Here is a 25,677-nt window from a genome sequence, read left to right as displayed (position 1 = left end):
ATAAATATTAGATGAAAAACATGAAAATTTGAATTGCTGCCTTACTAACACTGAAATAGCAATACATTAAAGGCAATAAAATGACAAATAAAAATGACAAAATCACAAAAAAAAAACAAAAAAAAAAACAAGTTTTAACACAAAAAAACACAAACCAGTTAAACTATTAACAACTATAAGTATACTACTATAATATTAGTGATTTTTGTGTTTCATATACAGAATATTTTAATTTTTAATTTAAATTTTAGTTAAAGTTTTGTGCTTTTGTCATTATTGTAACAATGTTATTTTATTTTTTGTTTTAGAAACTTAAGTACTTCAATATTAATTTAATTTAGTTGCAATGCAACATTATACACAAACACACACACACACACACACATACATATATATATATATATATATATATATATATATATATATATATATATATATATATACATATATATACATATACATTGTGTGTGTGTGTGTGTGTGTGTGTGTGTGTGTGTGTGTGTGGGCATGTTTTTGTGACATATCAGGACACAACTCTGTATAATGTCATGGGTATGACACAGGTTTTACAAGGAGAGGGTGACTTATGAGGACAAAATCCATGTCCCTATTTTTCAAAACGCTTCTAAATCATACAGAATGAGTTTTTTGAGAAAGTAAAAATGCACAAAGTTTCCTGTTAGGGTTAGGGGTAGGGATGGTGAAGGGTGATAGAATATACAGTTTCTACATTATAAAAACCATTACGCCTATGGGATGTCCCCACTTTTCACAAAAACAAACGTGCGTGTGTGTGTGTGTGTGCGTGCGTACGTGTGTGTGATGTACAGCATGTTTCACTCACCAGGTGCAGCAGTATGTGGTGTCCTCTGGGGTTGATGGCGAGAGCTTCATCATACAGGCTCTTGGCCTCCGTGTCGTTGCCCCTGAGCTCGGCCACCCGGCCCTTGAGCAGCAGCACTGAGTGTGAGGCGGGGAAGAGAGTTCCTGCCTCCTGCACACAGAACTGAGCTTCCTTCATCCGCCCGTCAGCCATGAACAACTCTCCTGCTCGGCACCACACCACAAAACACAAAACAACATTATGAGATACATAACTGCACTAAAAATCATAGTATTGCAGTTACAACTCTTCTCTTTCAGCGACAGCTTTGTCATATCGTGAGATTCTCTTATTGAAATCATCGAGTGCATGATGATTCATCTTTATGAAACATCTCGGACTTCACAGGCGTGACACAGCCATCTGGAATATAAACTCTCTCAAATATGTATCTGCTGCCCCAGCATTAATACTCGCTCAGAGTCAGCAATGAATACCAACGTGCTCCAGAATTTCCGACAAGCTGAATAGCACGCATGTAGCATTTTGTTCTGTCCAGATGATTTCAAATGCAGCTTTGGCAACATTTGCAATTGTAAATACATGTTGACCTCCCCCTCCACCCGAAATTTCACACACATGCTCACAGAGGGATATTCATGGTCATGTCTAAATAAGGTTATGTACGGAGCGCTGTGTAAGCATCTGCAGCTCTACTTTGGCATTCAGGACTCACCACGGCAAATGTGTGTTTATATCAACTGCTGTCTGCTGTGTGTTTGTGTTTGTTTACACAGAATCCCTGGTAGGACAATTTAGGGAACAACTACACCAAGAAAGAAGGGTTTATAAACATTTGGAAACGGCTAACATGTTCATTATAGTGTCTTTTTGGACAGTAATGTCGTGAATTTTTCTAAATGATTTCAGACTGAACTGCTTAGTATACAGACTATATAATAGGAATAGGAATGTTTTTATCTTTTTGCTGCCTTGGAGACAAGCTAAAGTAAATATGCTTAAGTACTGAAATAAAAAAATAAATAAAAAAAAAATAAATGAAAAACAGTCAAAAATTACAAAAACACAAATCACTGAAGCTTAAACTAAAATGTGACCCTGGACCACAAAACCAGTCTTAAGTTGCTGGGGTATTTTTTAGCAATAACCAAAAAAAAAACAAAAAAAACATTGTATTGGTCAAAATTTTTCTTTTATGCCAAAAATCATTAGGATATTAAGTAAAGATCATGTTCCATGAAGATAATATGTACATTCCTACCGTAAATATATCAAAAATTAAAAAAAAATTCAGCATTGAGATTATGCATAAATCTCAATTTTGAAAAATGTACACTTAAGACAAGGTTTTGTGGTCCAGGGTCACAAATATAGCTTAAACATAATTTCTTTTAATAAAAGCCATTTCAAAATATTATTAAATAATATAATAGTATTTCATTAATACTAAAATAATACTGGTTTGAAGGTGACATTGCTACACTACGGAAAATAAATAATGGACCTTTCTTGCCTGTAAAATTTCGCAAATATTAACACATTTCATACTTTTGGGATTTTCAGAGTGAAAGCTGCAAATTTCCCACTGATTTTGCTGCAATGTAACATTCAAAATGTTACAGACAATGAAGGCTTTATTGTAATATTTGGTCATCTTTCCAATAATTACCTGCTGCCTTTATTGCGTGTATTTAACCATGCATAGCTGCAAGATGCGTTGTGTTGATTCTTTAAAGACTACATACGCTGAGACATGACAACAATGAAATTAAAAATTTAATTGTATCTAAAAATATACTTTTCACAATTTGAATTATATAATAAATACATAATACATATAAAAATACTTTATATTATGCGTTCGGTGGGCCCTCACTATTTTAAACTCTCAGTGTGACATCACGCCCATTCTTTATGTCAATGGGCCGCTCTGCCTGTGCTCTCACATTCACTGAGTTGTACAGAATCAGGATGTGTCCCATTTTAGACAGGAAATTAACCCATGCCAGAGGAATGCTGGGAATGGGAACAAGAGGGCACAAACACCCAGTATGAGATCCATGGGAAACACATTTCATGCAGCGCAGCGTATAAATAACACAAAAATGACATCCAAAGACTATCATAGTACGTCAAGGACTTCCCAAATGTATTAAGGTCAACAAGTAAAAAGTAATGTCAGCGAACAGAAAAACGGCTATGTATGCCTTTTACACAGATATATAATAACCAGTAATGTAACCCTGGTTAATGTTAATAAAAGTTCCAGAAATAATAGGCTTTAATACTATATTCAAAAAAGAAGTTAAGCCGTACCCGCTTGCAGCCAGATGCGTTCCAGAGTGGTCCAGATGTAGGCGGGGCCGTGCCTGTGGGCGGAGCTGATGGCTGACACCTCTGACATGGCCTGCTCCAGACGGGACACAGCTAGAGACGGGGCGCTCTGAGACCCTGACACAACACGACACGCATCTCAGTCACATAAACACACACAGTCACACACACACTCGTGATACACACCGGTCTCTGTCTCCTGGAAGTCTGGGAGCGTGAGATGGAGGCCGCTGCCGGGTTTCTTGCTCAGCGGCCCGGGATCAGGAGGTATGCTGCTAGTGTCATCCTCCTCGCTGAAACAGAAAGCAGAATGCATGAAATCACAGCACACAACACTGACTCACTCTCACACGGTTCATGCAGCACGTTACCTGAGGCGGGTCGGATCATAGCGGCTCTGCCACAGCTGCAGCATTTCTGCACAGGTCTGTAACGCTGCGGCGGGTCCCAGCAAAACCTCCTCCAGCTTCACTCTGGTAAAGAGAAGACTAAAACACACAAAGACAATAACAGCTCTGCTTTGTATATTTGATGGAATATGATCAAACCTGATAATACAGGGTTAAATACATTTTCACTACCATTCCAACGTTTGGGGCCAGTAAGATTTTTTTTTTAATTATTAAAAATACTTTTATGTGGTGTTATTATTAACTAAAACGTAAATTAATCAGTTGTTTTTGTTGTTTGAAATAAAACTGAAATTATATAGAATGTAAATATTAGATAAGAAATACAAATAAATTAAATCTAAATACACAAGTATTAAAAAAAATGACAAAAGCATAAAGCAAAATTACTAAAATTAAAACTAGAATCATACAAAATAATAATAAATACTATAAAGTATATTAATGATACTAAAATAACACTGTCAGTATATATACAGTACAGACCAAAAGTTTGGAAACATTACTATTTCTTATGTTTTTGAAAGAAGTTTCTTCTGCTCATCAAGCCTGCATTTATTTGATCAAAAATACAGAAAAAACAGTAATATTGTGAAATATTATTACAACTTAATAATAGTTTTCTATTTGAATATACTTTAAAATAATAATTTATTCCTGTGATGCAAAGCTGAATTTTCAGCATCATTACTCCAGCCTTCAGTGTCACATGTAACATCCAGTCTATCACATGATCATTTAGAAATCATTCTCATATTCTGATTTATTATGAGTGTTGGAAACAGTTCTGCTGTCTAATATATTTGATGAATAAAAGGTTAAAAAGAACTGCATTTATAAAAATAAAAAAAAATATTATAATATATTTTCTTTACTATCACTTTTTATCAATTTAACACCATCACATTAGCATGATTTTTAAAGGATCATGTGATAATGATCCTAAAAATTCAGCTTTGCATTACAGAAATAAATAATAATTTAAAGTATAATACATTTAAAAACAATTATTTTAAATTGTAATAATATATCACAATATTACATTTTTTTCTGTTTTTTTTTTAATCAAATAAATGCAGGCGTGATGAGCAGAAGAAACTTCTTTCAAAAACATTCAAAAGTAATGTTTCCAAACTTTTGGTCTGTACTGTATATATATATATATATATATATATATATATATATATATATATATATATATATATATATATATATATATATAAATTGCCATTTAAAAATGTTGTAGGTTATACAAAATACATGTTATATGGTTTACTGTTTTGTTGTTCTTGCATGAGCAATGCTCATCTACTTGTGTTCCATGATTTGATGGAAATGTATCTAATTCCTGAGATGAATGCGCAGACGAGCACCAGCTGCTGACATTGATGCTAACACATAGCAGTTTTCAGCCCTAGCCCTAACTCTTCATGCTTCAGCTGTTTCTAACACAAACTAGCAATTCTTGTTGTCTGGGGCTGTCTTCCCCTGACCTGTCCCTCTCTTTAGCAAGGTTACGTGAGTGGGTGGACGTCTGTGTGTGCTGGAGGGTGGAGGAGTGAAGCGAGATGAATGTGAAGGTGTGTGTGTGTGAACAGGGCAGGGCAGAACATTTCCTCATTTCACTTAAAATCACTATACTCCCTCAGATCACTTAAAAGTACTAAAACTCTAATAAACAAAGTATACTGAAATTTTGTCCGATTAAATAAGTAAAATAGATCCTCAGATGTGATTTGTTTACATACACCATGGTTCACTTTTCCTCCTCCCATATGTCAACAAACACCGTTTCTAGCGGCTGAGTTCACTTTTTCCACTGATAAAGCGATGATTTGTTTTCTTCAAAGACAGAGGTTCTTGAAATGAGACGTGTGACAATATAACCATTGTGAAGTGTGTGAAGTGTGTTTGTGTTTAAGAGCCTGGGTGTTACTCTGCTATATGAACTCCATTAATTATTTTCTCTCCACTCTCGTCTCGAGTGCAACACTGACCCCACATGGAGATGTAAAAACCGAAATATTCTGAATGCAATTAGCACTGTGTGCACATTTCATGCTATTTAGGTTTAAAACTATGTAACAGTAGATAAAGTTGGGAATTAAGTCAAATGTTTGGGATCATGTGATAAGCTGTAAATGTAGTAACTAACTCAATGCATTCAAGTCTAACATCACTTCAACCACAGCTGATTAAAAAAAAAAGAAAAAAGAAATACGCAGTTCTTCAGAAATATTCTGCAGTCACGTTCAGATGCCACTAGGTTTGATATTTTAGCCACACTTTATTTCAAGGTCCAATTTTCAATATCAACAAACCATTAACTATGACTTTTGCATCAATAAACTCCTAATTGGCTTCTTATTAATAGTTAGTAAGGTTTAAAAACTGTAAGTTTAGGTAGTTAAGGTAGGATTAGGGATATAGAATATGTGCTTTCTAAGTACTAATAAACAGACAATATGTTAATAATATGCATGCTAATAAGCAACTAGATAATAGTGAGAATTGGTCCCTATGCTAAAAGGTTACAGATTATTTTGTTTACTAATGCAGTAAAAGGGATAGTCCAAGAATAATAACAATAATAATAATAATAATAAAATCTTTTCATTATAGGGTCAACCTTAAGTTGTTCCAAACCTGTACAGGTTTCTTTCTAGTCTGGAACATAAAAGAAAATATTCAGAAGAATGTTCAAGTTGCCGGTAGCTACTGACTTCCACAGTAAGGGAAAGAATACAAATGGAAGTCAATGCTACCAGCAACATTTTGGAACTATAGAGCATGTCTTTTTAGAACGTTTTGGAACTTTAGAACACTTTAAATGAACTGTAGGCCCTCTTTACACTGTTTACACATCCTTCTCTACTACACAGGTGTTTTACTACATTTCAGAAACTATCTCCGTCCACACTACACAACTGAAAACGCATGTCACGTGACCATTCTTGGAGGTACAACCATAGATATATGTATAGGTAGGTTCCCTATTATTTAGATGGAGGACGCGTCTGTGCGCTTGTAGCGGAATCTACCTATACATATCTATGGACACAACAATGAGCATGATGTTATTGTTTATTGGAGTTTTCAAACTAAAACGGGGTCTGCAGTGTCAAAAGAGTGTAAACAACAGGCATAACCGTAGCAAAAGTCATGCATGCTCTTTAAACTGAAAATGCACTAGCGTTAACGCAGCCTTAAGGTCATTGCACACTGAGTCCGAAATTTTCATATGCATTTTTTCGTATTCGTCATCCTAAAAATTTCCGATCCTAAAAGAGTCCAATGCCTCCAATACTTAACCTACTAACCCTAACCTAACAGTCTGCTAAACTTTTAATGTGAGTTAGCTGTGACATGTAGTTGCCAAGTTACTTACAATTAGTAGAAAGTGGACTATCAAGTGTAATCTTAGTATGACATGAGGTTCAGTAAACAATGACAGAATTTAACATTTCGGGAGAACTATCAAGTTTGAAGTAGAACAAACACATTAAACATACTTAAAGTTGTCCGGGTGCTGGTTAATGGTGAGTTTAAGAGTATCAAGGGCGTGTTGGTAGTGTTTCTGGGCACTGAGCAGTAGAGTCAGCAGATGTAGAGAGTGAAGATCATCCCCACAAATATTCAGAGCTGACTGCAATGGCTCCATCGCTTCTGACACCTACCACAAACACAAGAGCTCTGGGTAGGGATATGAGGAGATAAAGAACTATTCACACAATCATGTGACCCTGACAGTCATATGTGTAAACAAAAGCTACAAAAATCCACAGGCAAGCAAAATAGGAAGAGAGATGAATGTACATTTTCAAACAGACATCTGCATCCAGTGAGATTGATGTGTTAGCATGCTAACCTGTCGAACCAGAGCGAGCTGCAGAGAGAGGTAGAAGGAGATCTGAGGGTCCCCAGGGTCCAGTGCATGTGCTCTAAAGACAAAAAATTATCTGTTTGACGTTTTCATCCCCTTATTACCAGTCTGACATCAGCCAGACTTAGCAAAGGGTCAACTGAAACAATTCCCACACAAAGTGGGTGGCTGAAGCCTCCTTAACACAATCTGTGATAAGTACACATGCTGAAATATAAGAGGTTAACATCAAGCGTACTTCCGTAGTGACTGCAGCGCTCTTCTGTTGAACTCATCGCGATCGGCTTTCAGCGTAGCTGCAAACACACAGTTAAAGACTGAGTCACCGCAGACATGAGGGAGCAGAGAGCAGCTGAGGACAGCTGGGGGCCTGGATCATTTTTAAGGTTCAGAGAAGGATAACGGCGGTTAAAGGCTGGGCTTACCGTCAGAGGCCTGCAGACTACGGCAGAGTCCGATGGCCAGATGAGCTCGAGGAAGGGACTCTCCAGCACCCCCTCCTAAAGCAACCACACCTGCTGAGAGGGACACTGCATCCTCCAGCTGACACACACACATTTACACATGCATCAGATGTTTGGATGATTATTATCAGTGCTCTCAGCTTACAATGAGATATACTGCTGGTGTAGTGTAGAGGTTTAAAGGTCTGAGCTGGAAACTGAAAGGTTACGGGATCAAACCCAAAAAAGAACAATTCATTCACTTAGAACAAAACCTTAAGCTAAATAAAAAAACTTTTGATTAAAAATGGGGGGGCATCTGCTAAAATAATAAATGTACATGCAATTGTAGAAAAAACATATACAATAAGATTTTAGATAAAAATGTGATGCTCAATTATTATAAAGTCATAAAAATTGCATGTACACTACTAGTCAATAGTCTTCAATAATTAAGACTTTGTGATGTTTTTAAATAAGTCTCTTCTGTGTTCACAGAACTAAATCAGCATATTTCAATGATTTCTAAAAGATCATGTGACACTGAAGACTCAGCTTTGCCATCACAGGTATAAATTACATGTATAAATATATTCAAATAAAGTATTAATTTTTGACAAGAAAAGAGAAACGTAAAAAACAAAAACAAGAAATTGACCGGTAGTGTATAAACAGAAAACGTTCATGTCAAATGGCCAAGCATATCATGTGAAATTGCAACAAATATATATATATTTTTTTTTTAATCATGATTTAATATTGTATAATATTCTTCAATTGAAATGCCAGACATGTTGACATGAATCAGCATCAAGGACGACTGTTAGAGGACAAATCCCTGCATGCCCTGTTTTGATGCTGGGCTGAAACCGGGCCGGTTTGAAATGTGACTGTGGGATGGCGTGCTATCTGACATCAAAGCCTGTGCATTACGTTTTTGTGGCTATACGGCTCTATTGTGCTATAAGCCTCTTATGGCGTGCTGTCTGTATTCAGCGCTGCGCTTCCAACAGATGTGCCATAATCTCTGGCAACTGCTGCAGTGTGTATTTGATTGATAGTCTTGTGACTGTACAGTACATTGCATTGTGTCTTATTAGTATAGTACTAGTATAGCAATGTTACTAATGCATAAGTTCATTAGAGATATGAATCTAGATCTTTTCTAGGATTGAGCGATGTATATACTATAGACTGAGTATTATAAAAAAGTCTGAAAAAACTGATTTAATGTTTCTCGTACAGTTCTAGTTTGATCTGGATCAAAAATCACTTCTGAATTAATAATGCTATGAGCATAGCTAGTTTAAATATAAATACATTAGGATTATACAGGATTTCTGGGATTAGGATTTACAGATTTATGGATTTATTTAAGGATGCCAAAGTGAATATTTCCAATGAATTTTCCTGAAATGTATATTGCTTGTTTCATTCATAGCATAAAGCATACTTATTCCTTTTGCTGGGATGTTGCACGCTTTGGTTAAAAAAATTTGGGTCAATGAGATTCTTAATATTTTTGAAAGAAGTCTCTTACACTAATCAGACAAACAGTAAAAACAGTAATATTGTGAAACATTAATTCAATTTAAAACACCTGTTTTCTATTTGAATATATTTAAAAATGTTATTTATTCCTGTGATGCAAAGTTGAGTTTTCAGAATCATTACTCCAGTCTTCAGTGCTGTGTGATCCTTCAGAAATCATTCTTATATACTGATTTGATGCTTAAGAAACATTTTTTCTCTTATCAACGTTGAAGTTGTGCTGCTTAATATTTTGGGAGAATTTGAGACATATTTTTGGTGATTTTTGTTCAATAAAAAGTTCCAAAGAACAGATTTATTTAAAATAATTATTTTGTATAAATGTATTTAATGACACTTTGGATAAATTTAATGCATGCTTGTTGAATAAAAGTATTAATTTATTTAATATTATATATATTTGTTTGGTTTTTTAGTTGTTGTTGTTGTTTTTTACAGGCTGTAACTGCTATGAATATAAATAGTGTTTTATTTTCTATTTTATTTTTTGCTGAATGAATGTGCATATTGTGCACATGTGCTGCTTTTTGTGTTTCTCTCACCCAGTGCAGTTGGTTAATGCACACTTTTGCAGCAAGCAGAGGTGGGATGGGGTCCTGTGGCTTCATTGCTACACACTCTTTAAGCATTGACACTGCACTCTCGTTCTGTAAAATATCATTAATAAAAATATCATTAATAATACAGCTTTCAAACACATATGTAAGATAGCAGAGTAATTCAAAATATAGCAGTGACACAAACCCTGTTAATATAAGTATTCGGCATCCATTGACATGCGGAATAGAAGCAGCATGAACCTTCACTTCATGAACCTAAATCTTTAACCTGCAGGGCCGTTTTGGCTTATCACATCCGTAAACCCTGGATGAACATTCTCTTTTGCATATTCACGAGGTTAATAACATTGACTGTTCAAGCAGATTACACAACAAGAGCATGACCTGTTTTAATAACTGCTTGTCTATGTGTGGAGATGTTGTCACAAATACAGTATTTGCTTTGGTTAAACGTAAGACTTAATACAAAACAATGACTTAACACTTCTGGGGATTTTCCATCACCGTCTGATATTTTAACCAATTTCTGAATCTAGCATGTTAAACCCCCAGCATCTGTACAAAGCTCATGAATATTCAATGAGGCAGACGCAGAGGCAGTTTATGATTGGTGGTCTGTTACAACACCACTTGCTCTAACTTTGCAGCACTGCATTATTTCACACAATTCTAAAGGGAGAGCCCACCCAAATGTTTTTTTTTAATTATTATTCAAATTTGTTCACCCTCGTGTTGTCCCAGATGTATGTTTTTTTCTTTTTTCTTGATCTTATAACAGAACATGAAGATTTTTAGGCAAATAATCCATCTCTGTGATCATGAAGTGACAGGTGCCAGAATGTTGGCTCCTCAAAATGCACATCCAGTCATCATGACAGTAATACGACCCCAGCAGATGAATCAATGTCTCACAACAATAGGTGCATGTAAGAACCATACTATACTATATAAACTACATGTAGCTTAAACAGTTTTTGATGTAAATTAAACTGTATAATTTCAAAATCTGAAGCAAAAACACAATGGTCTGACCGCAGCTTTGTCAAATAATGCTACATAAAACATGTCTGCACAAAACAGAAACAGAAGACGGGCTAAATGAGAGCGCAAATTCATTCTCTGACACCAGGTGGCGCCTATGGAGCAGCAGCGATAAAGCGGTTCCTTGGTTACTGCTGTAAACAAAGCAGCGCTGTGCTTTTAAATACCACATTAAAGTGTTAGTTCACCCACAAATGAAAATTAGCCCATGAATTACTCACCCTCAAGGCATCCTAGGTGTATAGGACTTCTTTCTTTCAGACGAATCCAATCGGAATAATATAAAAAATTGTCTTTGAGCTTCCAAGCTGCTTAACTGCAGTGAAATAAAGAGCATTCATTCATATTAAAAAGTGTTTCACACAGCTCAGGGGGCTGAAAAAAAGGCCTCCTCTAGCGAACTGATGTGTTTTTGTAAGAAAAAATGTAACAATCACTTTAATGTAGCTTAACATCGACAGGAGACCTTTGTTCACCCCCCGGAGCCGTGTGAGACACCTTTTTTATAATGAATGGATGCTCTTTATTTCACTTCTTTTGGACTTATGCATGCAACACCCGCCGACTGCCATTAAACAGCTTGGAAGATCAAAGACCATTTTTTATATTACTCCGATTGGATTTGTCAGAAAGATGAAAGTCATATACACAAAGGATGCCTTGAGGGTGAGTAATTCATGGACTAATTTAATTTTTGGGTGAACTTACCCTTTTGGTTACCAACATTCTTCAAAATACCTTCTTTATTCAACAGGAGAAAGAAACTCATACAGGTCTGAAATATCTTCAGGGTGAGTAATAATGACAGATTGTTAAATTTTGGGTGAAATACCATAGGCCTTTTCAATTTTTAAATATATATTTAACTTAGATAAAACCTTCGCTATCTTCTTTCTTTTGGTTACTACAACATATTTATTTAACTGAAACTAATATATAGCCGATTATATTGACTAAGGACTAAAAAAATTAAAGGAACAATGATGAAGACAATAGGACTTGAATCTCACCTTCCCACTTGCCATCAAAGACAAGCCAAGCTGGTACCAAAGATGAAACTCATTATAGGAGAACTTCATGGCCCGCTCCAAACACTGATGACAAACAATCACACACCACATCACAGTCAGAAAAAAACTTTGAATCAGGGAATCAGCCTTCCTAGAAAAAGATAATGCAGCTGACATTGCTCAGCACAACCAGTTATTTCTAGGAAGGATCTTGTTGTTTTCAGCACAGATCGGGGATTGTGTGTATCCTGTACACAAAACATAATGGCGCATGCAAAAGAAAATGAGCCTAAATTTGATGAGAAAGGGATTTACATTCGACAAACAAGCAGGTATGTGTTGGCGAAAACAAGTAAAGGCAGTGGGTTACCAGTGAAATGACATGGATTCAGTTGAAACCATTGAACTAAGATCTAGATTCACCTGAGAAAGTCTCACCATCACACAACGGCCCAACTACCGAAACAACCTGATTGACAGGACGAAGAAGGAAGGGGACATAAGCACCCATACGACTGGGAGAAGAGAAGAGAGAGATCAACAGACTGAAAGAGGAAACTTGTGACAAAGAAAGAGAAAGAAGCTACTACGTAAAATCCAGGTCACTTGCATGTTTGCAAAGCGGGGGGTCGATAGGGATCTGGGTTTGAGTCATCTCACCTCTGACAGCATGGCGTACTGCCCCCTCCTGGCCATGGCGATGCTCAGCAGGTCATAGACAGAGGAGGCGTCCTGCATGCTGCTCTCCCTCGCCTCCTGATGCTCCGGTGTGCGGCTGATCACCGCCTCACCACTGGCCTACAGCGGACAACAGAGATAGGGTTAGGAATGTGTTAAAGCTGTGTGTCCCACTCCTGGTCCAGGAGAACCTCCAGCACGGCACATTTAATATGACCTTGCATGTTTAATTCAGCTCTTTAGCTCATTAGTAAAGTGTTCGAGAACTGAACTGGGTGTCAAATACGGACAGGCACAAAATGCAGTTCTGAGGGGCCTTCAGAAGCCCTGAGTTAAAATGTAAAATCTTGGAAATATATTATTTAAATGATCCAAACCTGTATGATGGTTGTTTTTTGTTTTAACTTATTAAACAATCATTCCTGTCATTTAATTTCTGCATTATCCTATATTAAAACATTCTAGTAAAAACGTGAGGGTCGGTTTTACCAGAAAATGTCAAATAAATGCATAGTTTTACCATGGTCAGTAACACCTAGCAAAAACCACACAAATGAATGTCTAATGGCCATAAATTAATCCTGCATGTCTCAAAATGTGCTTTATGTCTTGATAAACAACATAAACTATCATCATTTTTACAGCATCATTACTCCAGTCTTCAGAGTCACATGATTTTTCAGAAATCATTCTAACATGCTGTTTTGCCGCTCAAGAAACATTTCCTATAATCAATCTTGAAAACATTTGTCCTGCTTAATATTTTTGTGTAGACCGAGATATATACTGTATATGAAGAGTTCAGATGCCTCTAAGTGCCATCTGAAATTTTCATCTAAAATTAAGATTTTTAACCAGCTCCTATGCTTTGGTTGAGAAATTTTACTCTAATGGCAATATGCAGATCCTTTTCCAGGCTATTAAAGTGAAATAACTGAACATAAATATAGAAATTTGATGAAAATCCTAATTTTAGATGAAAATTTCAGATGGCATTTAGAGGCTTTTGCATCTGAACTCTTCATATATTTAGGTTTCTTGGATGAACGTAATGCTCAAAAGTTATTATAAATGTCTTTACTGTCATGTTTGATCAATTCAATGTATCCTTGCTGAATAAAAGTATTAATTTCTTTAAACAAAGCAAACTTTCAGACAGTAGTGTATCTCATGAGAAATTTAGAAGATGATCTGTTATGTGTCAAACTGTTTCAATGCCAAATTAAGTATATTTATAATACTGGGGCATCCAAATCCATCCACCTAGAAAAATAGTCCCACCTCCAAAGGACAATTTAGAGGTCACTCTAATCTTAGTGTGGAAGAGAGAAATCCTCCTATTGTGTTCCACAAAACAAATAACAAAACCACAGGTTTGGCGAATTTTCCTATTACTTCATAATATAGTTCTGCTCTAGTTCTCAAGATGCAGTTAAAGAGAAGATCCGTCACGCATGTTAATGAAGAATGAATGTGAGGAAGACTGTCTCACCATTGATTCTGTGATGAGGAGCACCAGCACCGCCTCTTCAACCACGTCCTGTGGACAGAAAGCTCTGCAGGGTGGCAACAGGAAAAGGAAAAAACACGTCACCAAGGTGTGTGTGTGTGTGTGTGTTTGCGTGTGTGTGTGTGTGTCTCTAGTTACATATGTCAGTCTGCTCTCTGTACTCACATCCATTCTCACAGTGGTCTCATTTTAAACATGTTTTATTGGTATTCTGAACAATTTGGTCTTTCTTTACAGGGTCTGTTTTCTCTCATCCCTGTTTTCCTCTCTCATTACTTTATCCTTCTTCCCTCCAGCATCTGGAGTCCCATCCCAGTGTGTTACTGAACTCTACCAGGAATGGTAAACTAGAATATTCCTTTCATCTGTTCTCTTTTCTGTTCTTCAGACGGACTGTCAACAGTCGCTCCATCTTTCTCTCTTGTATTTTTCCTTTCTCTGCTTGGCGTCTGCAGACCCACAGGTACAGTTACAGTATGTTTTATTCACAACACAGCATTCCGCCGTGTCCTGAATATTAAAGCAGGCAAACAAACCCCAGCGCTGTCCTCTGCTCGTCTCCTCGTTCATTGCTCTCTGATTCTAGTTGTCTATCTTGTCCAGTTGAATTTACATTAAAATGCTAAAATTAACAGTTATTATTTTAGCTTGACAAAGCATGCTGATGATCTACTATTTAAGATTTTCTTCTTCTTTGTTTGAGACATGCGTTCTAAAAGTAACTCATCTGTCAAACTCTCTTTTCACAACTTTTCAGGATGTTCTGATGGTATGCTATATTTTGTTTTATGACTGATCAGGCTTACAGTTCTCCTGTATTTGTGTCGTTATCTGTCTACCTATCTGTCAATGTGTTAAATCATGCTAGCAATGTGCTAAAACATGTTGGTAACAAGCTAAAACATGCTAGCAATGTGGTGAAAAATAACATAGGCTACTGTTAAAACATGCTATCAATTCTTAAACATGCTAGCAACATGGTAAACTGTCAAAATGTTTAAAAATGTTAGAAACATACTAGAAACATGCTAAAAAATACAAGGAATGTGCTAAATTATGCTAGCAAGTTGCTAAAACATTTTACTAACTTGTTGAATCATAATGGCAATGTGATAAAATGCTAGCAACATGTTAAAACATATTAGCAACATACTAAATCATGCTATCAATGTGACTGGATACTAGAGATATATTAACATGATAAAACATGTTAGCAACATGTCGAAAATGTGATAAATTTTGCAATCAACATGCTAAAACATGCTGTTTAACAATTCTAACCATGTGCTAAAATGTGTTAGAAACATGCTAAAACATGCTATAAACATGGTAATGTGTAAAAAATGTTTAAACATGATAAAAAAAAAAAAACTAAAATACTAAAAACTAAGAATATGCCGGCAACTGTATGTTAACAATAATTTTTTTTTTATTCGTTTTTATTTTACTGTCCTAACTTTCATGACTTATCTCATTAATACATTTAATCTTCAAGCTTTTAAAAGTTATTTTAAATTTGTCAAGTCATTAAAAATAATTTTTGTTATGCTTTTATATTCTGATCATGCTTTAGATATATTGTTTTCTACATGATAAACGAGTTTGAAGATACAGAGAATGGGACTGAAGAGAGAGTCTGACCCCTCAGTGTTGTAGTGCTGTGGCGGTCCGGACGAGGGGTAGATGGTGTTTTTGGGGTGTGTGGCTCCTTCTCTCTTCAGCCAGCCGGGTGGTGGAGGAGACAGTGGACCCCAGTACGCTTCCTCACACACTGAGCCCAGCAACACTTCTGCAAGTCTGCGCGCTACTGTCTGAACAACAGGACACAACAGACAACAACCTCCGACTCCTGCTGTGTGATTGTGAGCATCAAAAATCTCATTTACCCAGATCTCACCTTACGAAAACTCTGAGAGCCCCGACTCTCCACAGCCCTCATGACCCGCCGCAGCTGCTGAGTGCCCTGAGCCAAGTGACTAAAACACAAATAGGCACGATTGATTGTGGGAAGTAAAATGATTGAAAAATAAGATAACTGACACCTGGATAACAGATGGACATTATAACACTAATGATTATTATATCACAACTACTGTACATGTGAGTGTGTTCCAGGTATTAATAAGAGAGACAGAAGGGGTGGATGATGATGATGATGGATTGTGACAAACTTTAGTTTTTAATGACGTGTCAGTGTCCTGCTCACTGCAGACTCTACAGTACACAGTGGATATTGCTTACAATATTTCTTATAGTACAGGAATTAGGCCACTTTTATACTGGTGCCTCAAACTGTTTTTTTCAGTCCTGGGGTTGAAGTGTAATCTTCTGACCACCCAGAATGTAATGTGTTTTATTTTTATTATTATTATTATTTAAAAAAAATGCCATTTTGATAGCCATTTCACTTCTGAAATGTGACTGGGCTAGTTTTGAGCACCAGTAGTTGTTATGTAGACCTGGCAACCCTGGTAGTATGTTACAGTATGACTATTTATAGTAGGTTACTATTATTTTTTATTCACACACACACACACACACACACATTTTTGTTTTTACATAATTGAATGCATCCTTGCGAAACAAAACTTTATTTTGACCTTAAAGTTGTTCTTAAATCTTGATAACTTGACAACTGAAAAATGTCATGAAGATTTCAAAATTCACAGCTGATGTTTCAACAGGTTATTTTGTGGATTATCAAATGCATGATCAAGTCATGTCCATTGCATTACACTGTAAGAAACAGCAGGTATCTAATTTTTTTTTTCTAACATATCTCCATAGGCTAAAGTTCTTCAACAACACCAAAAATTAAATGAATTATTTTACATTCACATTATATTATACCAGAATTGTGATACATTAACACTATACTAGATATTATAGATATTATATTTTATATATACTAGTTATATTATATTTTATTATTGTGAATTTGCTGTTGATTGATTTTGTGTGTGTGTGTGTGTGTGTGTGTGTGCACTTTTCCCCTGTTTTTTTTTTTTCAGTTTGATAAATATACAGGTGCATCTCAATAAATTAGAATGTCGTGGAAAAGTTCATTTATTTCAGTAATTCAACTCAAATTGTGAAACATGTGTATTAAATAAATTCAATGCACACAGACTGAAGTAGTTTAAGTCTTTGGTCAACAAATTAGAATACTTCAGAAGACCAATAAAAAAATAATAATAACAAAAAAACATTTTAGTGAATTGTTGTTCTGGAAAGTATGTTCATTTACTGTACATGTGCTCAATACTTGGAAGGGGCTCCTTTTGCTTTAATTACTGCCTCAATTCGGTGTGGCATGGAGGTGATCAGTTTGTGGCACTGCTGAGGTGGGATGGTAGCCCAGGTTTCTTTGACAGTGGCCTTCAGCTGATCTGTATTGTTTGGTCTCTTGTTTCTCATTTTCCTGAGCTTCCCCCCCCCCCCCCCCCTTCCTCCAGGCTCTAGGACCTTAGCTTCCAAATGAAATACAAAACTTGCTCTCATCTGAAAAGAGGACTTTGGACCAATGTCAACAGTCCAGTTCTTCTTCTCCTTAGCCCGGGTGAGACGCCTCTGATGTTGTCTGTGGTTCAGAAGTGGCTTAACAAGAGGAATACGACAACTGTAGCCATATTCCTTGACACGTCTGTATTTCTTGACCCCAGCCTCAGTCCATTCCTTGTGAAGTTCACTTCAAATTCTTGAATCGATTTTTCTTGACAATCCTCATAAGGCTACGGTTTTCTCGGTTGGTTGTGCATCTTTTTCTTCCACAGTTTTTCCTTCCACTCAACTTTCTGTTAACATGCTTGGATACAGCACTCTGTGAAAAGCCAGCTTCTTTGGCAGTGAATGTTTGTGGCTTACCCTCCTTGTGAAAGGTGTCAATGATTGTCTTCTGGACAACTGTCAGATCAGTCTTCCCCATGATTGTTTGGCCTAGTGAACCAAACTGAGAGACCATTTTGAAGGGTCAGGGAACCTTTGCAGGTGTTTTGAGTTGATCAGCTGATTGACATGTCACCATATTCTAATTTGTTGAGTGAATTGGTGGGTTTTTGTTAAATGTGAGCCAAAATCATCACAATTAAAGACTTAAAGACTTAAAGACTTCACAAACTACTTCAGTCTGTGTGCATTGAATTTATTTAATATTTTTTTAAACAATTTGAGTTGAATTACTGAAATAAATGAACTTTTCAACAACATTATATATTGAGATGCTTCTGTATAGCATTCACAGTCACAGATTTCTATTTGAGCACTGGACTGTTGTGAAAAAGAGAGAAGGGCAGCTGAGACAACTAAAGAACACTATGCAGAAATCTACCTCTGTTCAGTGTCTTTATAGACTATACTGCACATACATATTAAAAGCTATGTGCACAGGTATTCAATATCATACATACAAACTGACGCAATTTACATGTTCTTTTCTTTTCTTTTTTGGAACTGAAAATATAATTTTGTTTAATATATTTATGATCTGCTCATTTAACCTACTAACAGTCATAAAGTTTTAGTATGTCAGAATGCCATTTCAAACATAGCAATTTTTGGAGTGAATGAAAACAAGACCTCATATAAATTCACTTGTTTTATAACACTGACACCTGCTGGACATGATTGGCACACCACACACTGGTCATGTTGATACAAGAATCCCAGTGGTGTGTTTAGACAGTCCAAGTCATACAGTTTATTCACATGGAGTCCAGAAATCTATTAAATCAAGCTGTGCGGTGAATACTATGTGTGTGCATGGCTGCATGGGCTCTCAATATAAAAGGCAGAGAATTGTGGGAACAGATTGTGAGAGTGGTAACATACACACTCACCCTTTTCTCAGCAGTGACAGGTATGCGCTCTGAAGAGCTGCCTGCAGAAAGAAGCCTGGATCCAAGTCCAAATTTGGGGAAGGTGAACCGCTTTTAGCAGTTTTGGAACTTGGTGTGCAAACAATCTAGTGAACAAGACGCAAATGCAATGTAATGATGGCTGGAAATGAACACAGATGAATATAAAAATGTACCAATTTTAGATTTTATACACAACATATAATACAGTCAGTGCTTATAGAAGCAAAATGTCTTTTTAAATTTGAATCAATCATGCACGAAACACACCAAGAAAAGTTAGAGACATGTCTACACAGATGAACATGTTCTGAGTGAACCGACCCACAACAAGATGTAAAACACACACAGACCTTGTCAAGTTCTTGCAGGTACAGCAGGCCAGCATCACAGGCCATGAGGTAACAGGACAGGCACTCTTCCTCTCTCTCGGACAGTCTAACACGGGAAGCACCTGACATAGACTGATGGTCCAAAGACAAGCCTGAACATTCATGGTGAACAATTAGGTTAAGATTCACTTATTCACTTAGAGAGAATGAAATATAGTTTAAGCATGGAGCCAAGACATGCAAAACGAATACAGCAAAGCACTACATATCCAATTACAGTCCTGCTGATTAGACTTAATTAAGCATGTGGAACGAGAACGGATCTCTATGTTTGGCACAGTCTATTCGTAATCAGTATATGCCAATTAATACATATAATTGAGAAACACCATGAGAGCAAATATCTGTTAATCAAACAAACAGGTCTTTTCAAATGACATTAGCTTGACTTTCATCATTTATCCAGTCCGTCTAGAACATTCCGTCTGGGTCTCATCCAGAGCTTCGGTGGGGCAAGACGCAGAAAATAGCCATGGACAAACATATCTGAACCTCCTAGAAAATGCTTGGATGTCTCAGATTAACCAAGACTTAGAGTGTTCCCAGAACTCACTAGTTCCATCCAAATATAAGGAAGTACACAGAGGAGAACTAAAAATGAGGAACTATGCAATTGGTGTAACTTTACCACATCACTACTGTTAAAAAGAGTTCCCCGTCTATACAAATCTGAAGAGAAGAGTTGTACACAGCAACCATAATTATCACTCAACAAGTGCCTAATGCAAGTGAAACTGGCTTTTGAACTATATAAGGAACTATAACATTGACTTATTAGTAAACACATTGAGTTATTGTGATATTCATAATAGGTCTGTCAGCGTGGAACGGCTGTCACAAGCTGTGGCTGGTGAGTCTCTCAAGGGACTGATTCTGGGTGGCTTCTGCTTCCTGCGCTAGAGAAGCTAATATTACACTTTCCCGGCCTGCGCTCTGATAATATGTGTCTGTGTGTGAACCTGCTGTAGTGGGGCTTCAGATGGCAGGGTACATATAAAAAGCAGTCAGAAAGACTGTGGAAGTAACTTGAAACTTCCAACAATTACTACATAATTATTACATAATTGACAGCACCCTGTTGGTTTGGGGATTTTTCCCTGTAGATAATGACGTAAAACTGCCTCTTTTTTCCCTTTGGTTACATTCTGTCCAAGCATATAATAAAAGAAAAGACACACTCCTATCCACACACTTCTCTATGATTTAAATGCCAACCTTTCTTTCAGTGTATGAATCCAATAAAAGCATGCCTGAAGCAAATATTCAGTGGAATGGAGCAATGGAAGTTACTTAATAGCTCTATAAATACACATTAAAAACGCTCTGGCAGTTAATCTTTTAACTTAAGCATCTAATGGACTAAATAATAATTTAAGTATTCTTTCCAATTAAGAACCACTACACCTCAATATTGCCAACATTTTTAAAAAAGGTTGTGTCAATGCTGAACGGTTGCAGGAAGCTCAAACACATTCTATAATTAGCTGAATATTTAGACTTCACATATAACTGTATACAGTATGTTCATTACCTTGTCATCATGACTTAATTATATAATAATGAGGGAGGATTAATGAGCTATTAGTGATTTCTCAGCTGTTCATACCTTTGATGACAAAGGCCTCCGCCAGCATGCGTAGTTGGTAGACGGGCTTCTCGTTGCGGGTGAAGTCATCCACTCCTGCTCTGGCACACATGCCCTGGGCGTCCCTGTAGTGTCCCTGAACATAGTGCACTTTAGCCAGCAGGAGCAGCGCTTCATTCAGGTAGTGCGGCTACAGGGGAAGAGACACCGAAAATCACTGATAATTAGGGCTTAATGATTGAGGTAAAAATCCAATTGTGATTTTTATGATAACAATTTGTCACAGTGTCTGGTCTGTGTTTCCCTGGGTGTCCACTGGTGGTCTCACTTCCCCATAGTCACCCCACTGCAGGCACTACATTTCCCACAAGCCTTTGTCCCATTCATACACCTGTTAATTGCACTCAGCTGTCTCCACTTTCATCGTTTTCACCTGTCCATAAAAACCAGCCTGTCTCTATCAGTTTCATGAAGTCCTTGTTTTATGTCACCCTGCTTCTCGTGCTCCCTAGTGTTTTTCATGTTCTTGTTTTTTGGACTGCTTTCATTGTTTTTGACCTCCTGCCTGTTTTGGATTTGATTTTGGATTTCCCTTTAAACACTGCTATTGGATCTCTCGTTTCCTGTGTGCCTTCGTGACAAAATTGTTATTGCGCTTTAAAGATGTTTATAGGGCTTGTTTATTTTTTTATTGCCAAATGTTTGTGATTATAAATCAATATAGAATTGTGACGAGTTGGCGGGTCGCAGGTGTAGCTCATCTTCAATCACTCCAACGGCCTCACACCTCATTCCCACGTCCCTCGGCCCCGCCAACTCGTCACAAGTATAAAATAGTATAAAAATATATACATGACTAAATACAAACAAAATGTATAATAAAAAAAGTTATGAATTTACCAAACTTTTGTTTGGACAGAAAACAAAGCTTCTCTTTTGTTAACCAGTATTTCTCATTATAAGTGTGGGAATATGGTTGGCGCTTCATAAATGTGCATTAAAGCGAGAGAGATGAGTTTGTGTGGAGCAGCATTTACTGTAAATTGAACTGCTCTGAGACACTGAAAACAGCAGATCATGAGCTGCTCACGTATAAATGAGCACAGTGCTTCACTCTGAAAAACAATGTATATTTTTATTTAATTAGGTACCAATCTTAGGAAATTCTGAATTGCATTACGCCATTTCACGACTTTGGTTTTATTTTGATTAATTGCACAACCCTACTGACAATTTAAATGGAGAATAAATGTATAGATGACATGCATGAACTACGCTAGGGTTTTTGCATCCTTCAAATTTTTCTTCAAACAACAAGGGAATATTTTTATTTAAATGATAATATATCAAAGAATATCATATTAATAAATGTACAAATCAATACAGTACAAATAAATAAAGTTCTTTTTTAAGCACAACAAGAAAAAAAAGTGCTGTTTTGGGGGAAAAAACTGTTGACCCATTGTTTGCAGATACTTTTTGGTTTAAGATTTTGTTATCTAAGTTAGTAACACTGATGGAATTTAAATACACAGAACTGAACTAAATCCCCAAAAGTGCTTCTGCAGTCATTAAGCCCTTTCTTCTCTATCTCAGTGATGCTTATTTGACAGAGAGACTCAGACAGAGAGAGGTAGGTGCTGTGCCAGACCTCCAGGCGTCCTCTGCTAAGGATGCTGTCGAGGTGAGCTTTGGCTCGGGCTAGTTTGGGCTGTGACTGTTCAGCCAGAAACGTAGAATTTTTCAGCAAGGTCATGTTCTCCAGCAGACATTCCTCCAGCAGAGCTTCTGCCAGCAGCAGCGTCCTGTAATCATCTACAGACAAACAGAGAGGGAAGCTGGGCAAAGGTTGAAGAAAGAGCATGCTTGATGTCGGCTGATTACGGTACCTACTACCTTGTTCCTTTGGGTTACTTTAAGGATAAAATTCTTAAAGTATAAAATTACTGGATAAAATTACAGTACATCACTCAAAAACCCTTGGTAGCATTTGAAAAATACACTCAATACTGTGTTCTGTGGCCACCTTTTACTGACTGAGTTGAGTGTTTGCAGTGGCGAAACGAGGCGTGCTGGGTCAGAGATCGGATTTGGACAGTGGTGGACACACCTCTTGGGAGTGCTGTGTGTTAACCTCTAGATTACTGCTGTTGACTTAATGAACATGAGACTTGTTTAGGCAGCGTGTTTATCTTTTACCACCTTTGTGAAATTGAGAAAGTGAAAGGACTGGGTTTTGAATTCTAAAATCTTAAAGAGAAAAGTAAAAAAAACTTTTTAAAAAAGTAACATTTATTTACATTTGAAATGCAACTGTAGACCAAACTGAGAGAATTTCTTCTCAGACAGTTTTCCTTACAATGAAAGCATATTTGTGTTGGTAAGATTTTCTTTTTAAAGTTTTGAAAGAAGTATTTTATGCTTACCGAGGTTGCATTTATTTGATCAAACTTTCAGTAAAACAGCTATTTTGAAATCGCGTTACAATTTAAAAGAATTGCTCACTACTTTCTCCTTTTCTTTTTAAATACAACTTATTCCTGTGATGCAGAGCTGAATTTTGTCTTTAGTGTCACATGAGCCTTCAGAAATGATTATGACATGCTGATTTGGTCCTCAATAATGATTTTTCATCATCAATGTTAAAAAAGATATATATTCCTTTGATCAATAGAAAGCAATTACAGCATTTATTAAAAGACTAATCTTTTGTTACATTATAAGGGTCTTTGATGAACCGGAGGACCGATGCACAATCAAATTCAGTACATGCCCTATAATGTGAGGGTGAGTAAATTATGACACTACTGCTTTAAGTGGCTTCTACCAGTATTAACTGAAGGGTGTGTGCATGCATTTACATCTCTGATTCACATGAGTAACCTGCTTTATACACACACACACACACACACACACACACAGTCAGTCAGTCAGTCTCTCTCTATCTCTCTAAGAGAGTACTGGGGGAAAAAATCAAATCTAAACGAAAAAACTGAAGTTTCAATAAGAGCATGTGAGTTTCTGCACCTGATATCAGCACGTTAGTAAACATGGGTAGAGTTTAACAGCAAGGTGCAAAGTTCATGCGGAACAAGACACACAAAACTCTCTCACACTCATCACTATTGGCTCTCCTCTGGCTCTCCTCTATTCACTTCTATTCTATTCAACTGTGGCACGCGCACTTACCGTCGTCATGCAGGCGCGCGGCAGCGAGCTGCTCCAGTAAGGACGGTATCTTGTCCCACTGACACTCCGCGCGGCAGCGCTCGACCTCCGCTTCTAAGCGGTACTGAGAGAAGGAGAGCCGCGAGGACATCCCGGTCGGAACGCGTCTCCGTGACCGCGCTCCGCAGACAGCAGAGCACTGACTGCCGAGCCGACTGACAGCGACAAACTCACTGAGCATGTGCGAACGCACATTACAGAGCTTTGCCCATATCAGTGACTGAAGAATATTCATCACTCGCCTGTAATTATTCAGTACAAGTTGGAATATTATCATTTCTCTTAACGCTACATTTAGTCGAGTTTTCCAGCAGTTGCACCAAACTTTGTAAAACACATACAATTTTACTCAGCGTTCCCTCATGACTGAATTTATATTTTTTATTATTATTAGTATTATTATTATTATTATTATTATTATTATTATTAGTATTATTATAGCCTATTCTAATAAGCTATCATCAGTCTCTATTTAGTACACAGTACATTTGAAAGAACTTTAAGAATATATCGTGATATTATATCGCATAGCTGAACATCATTCACGTTTTTAAAAATGTTTAGGTAAGTAGGCTATGAATGAAAAGTCTCAATTCATATTACTATCTGTGAAAACAAAATATGAAATAGCCTATATTATTAAAATTATAGCCTAGAAATGAGTATTATCTAATATTCAAAAGTATGTTGAGCTCATAAATATTAATCAAGTTGTCTGCTTTCGATCAAATGAACTGATTTGCGGAATCAAAACGTGTCGGTGACATGCAGACCTAGCTAATGGAATCAGTTTGGTTTTATGCAAATAGCTCAATTTTCCCATTTTCACTAAGGATATGCAAAATTTTTGTTTTTGCATGTGGTGGCTACGTCCCGGCATTTGACAAATAGGCTACACTCTTAAAAATAAAGGTGCTTCCTGATGCCATAGAAGAGTCTTTTTTTTCCCCAAATGTTTCCATAAAGAACCTTTAACATCTGAATAACAAAAAGGTGAGAAGGAGATGGTTCTTTAAAGAACCTTTGACTGAATGGTTCTGTGTGGAACCAAAAATGGTTCTTCTATGACATTGCTGTGAAGAACCTTTCAAGCGCCTTTATTTTTAATAATTTTAGAGCCGAGGAAAATTTCTATAAAATTGCCTACTCTCCATTATTATTATTATTATTATTATTATTATTATTTTCAATCCTGGATATTCCTTTTCTAATATTCCCTCATATATTCACAGATTAGTGAGAAGTCTAACTCCATGTTATGTCCCTGTCTAAAGGAGATTTTCTAAATATATATATATTTACCCTCTGTTTCCTGATTTTCAAAAAGCTGTATCTCTGCCAAATATTGCCATATC

General features: G+C 36.7%; 1 protein-coding gene across 1 annotated transcript in view; it reads right to left on the bottom strand.

The window, feature by feature from the left end:
- Positions 1 to 24,508, bottom strand: part of LOC113057225 (tetratricopeptide repeat protein 7A-like) — a 33,103-nt gene extending 8,595 nt beyond the window's left edge. Inside the window, exons 1-19 of the mRNA XM_026224454.1 lie at positions 24,284 to 24,508; positions 22,746 to 22,909; positions 21,116 to 21,284; positions 19,471 to 19,601; positions 19,100 to 19,224; positions 16,162 to 16,240; positions 15,906 to 16,075; positions 14,247 to 14,310; positions 12,737 to 12,874; positions 12,077 to 12,160; positions 10,008 to 10,112; positions 7,897 to 8,014; positions 7,710 to 7,767; positions 7,457 to 7,529; positions 7,101 to 7,261; positions 3,550 to 3,666; positions 3,365 to 3,471; positions 3,161 to 3,295; positions 845 to 1,047 (exon numbers count right to left, since the gene is read on the bottom strand). Of these exons, the coding sequence (XP_026080239.1) occupies positions 845 to 1,047; positions 3,161 to 3,295; positions 3,365 to 3,471; positions 3,550 to 3,666; positions 7,101 to 7,261; positions 7,457 to 7,529; positions 7,710 to 7,767; positions 7,897 to 8,014; positions 10,008 to 10,112; positions 12,077 to 12,160; positions 12,737 to 12,874; positions 14,247 to 14,310; positions 15,906 to 16,075; positions 16,162 to 16,240; positions 19,100 to 19,224; positions 19,471 to 19,601; positions 21,116 to 21,284; positions 22,746 to 22,909; positions 24,284 to 24,503 (2,421 nt within the window). The 5' untranslated portion in view covers positions 24,504 to 24,508. The remainder of the gene's footprint in view (positions 1 to 844; positions 1,048 to 3,160; positions 3,296 to 3,364; positions 3,472 to 3,549; positions 3,667 to 7,100; positions 7,262 to 7,456; positions 7,530 to 7,709; positions 7,768 to 7,896; positions 8,015 to 10,007; positions 10,113 to 12,076; positions 12,161 to 12,736; positions 12,875 to 14,246; positions 14,311 to 15,905; positions 16,076 to 16,161; positions 16,241 to 19,099; positions 19,225 to 19,470; positions 19,602 to 21,115; positions 21,285 to 22,745; positions 22,910 to 24,283) is intronic.
- Between the last annotated feature and the right edge of the window lie 1,169 nt (positions 24,509 to 25,677).

This window comes from Carassius auratus, chromosome 38 (assembly GCF_003368295.1).
Source record: "Carassius auratus strain Wakin chromosome 38, ASM336829v1, whole genome shotgun sequence".
NCBI lineage: Eukaryota > Metazoa > Chordata > Actinopteri > Cypriniformes > Cyprinidae > Carassius > Carassius auratus.
Note: the sequence above shows the minus strand (reverse complement) of the source record. Positions and strands in the feature narration are given on the sequence as shown.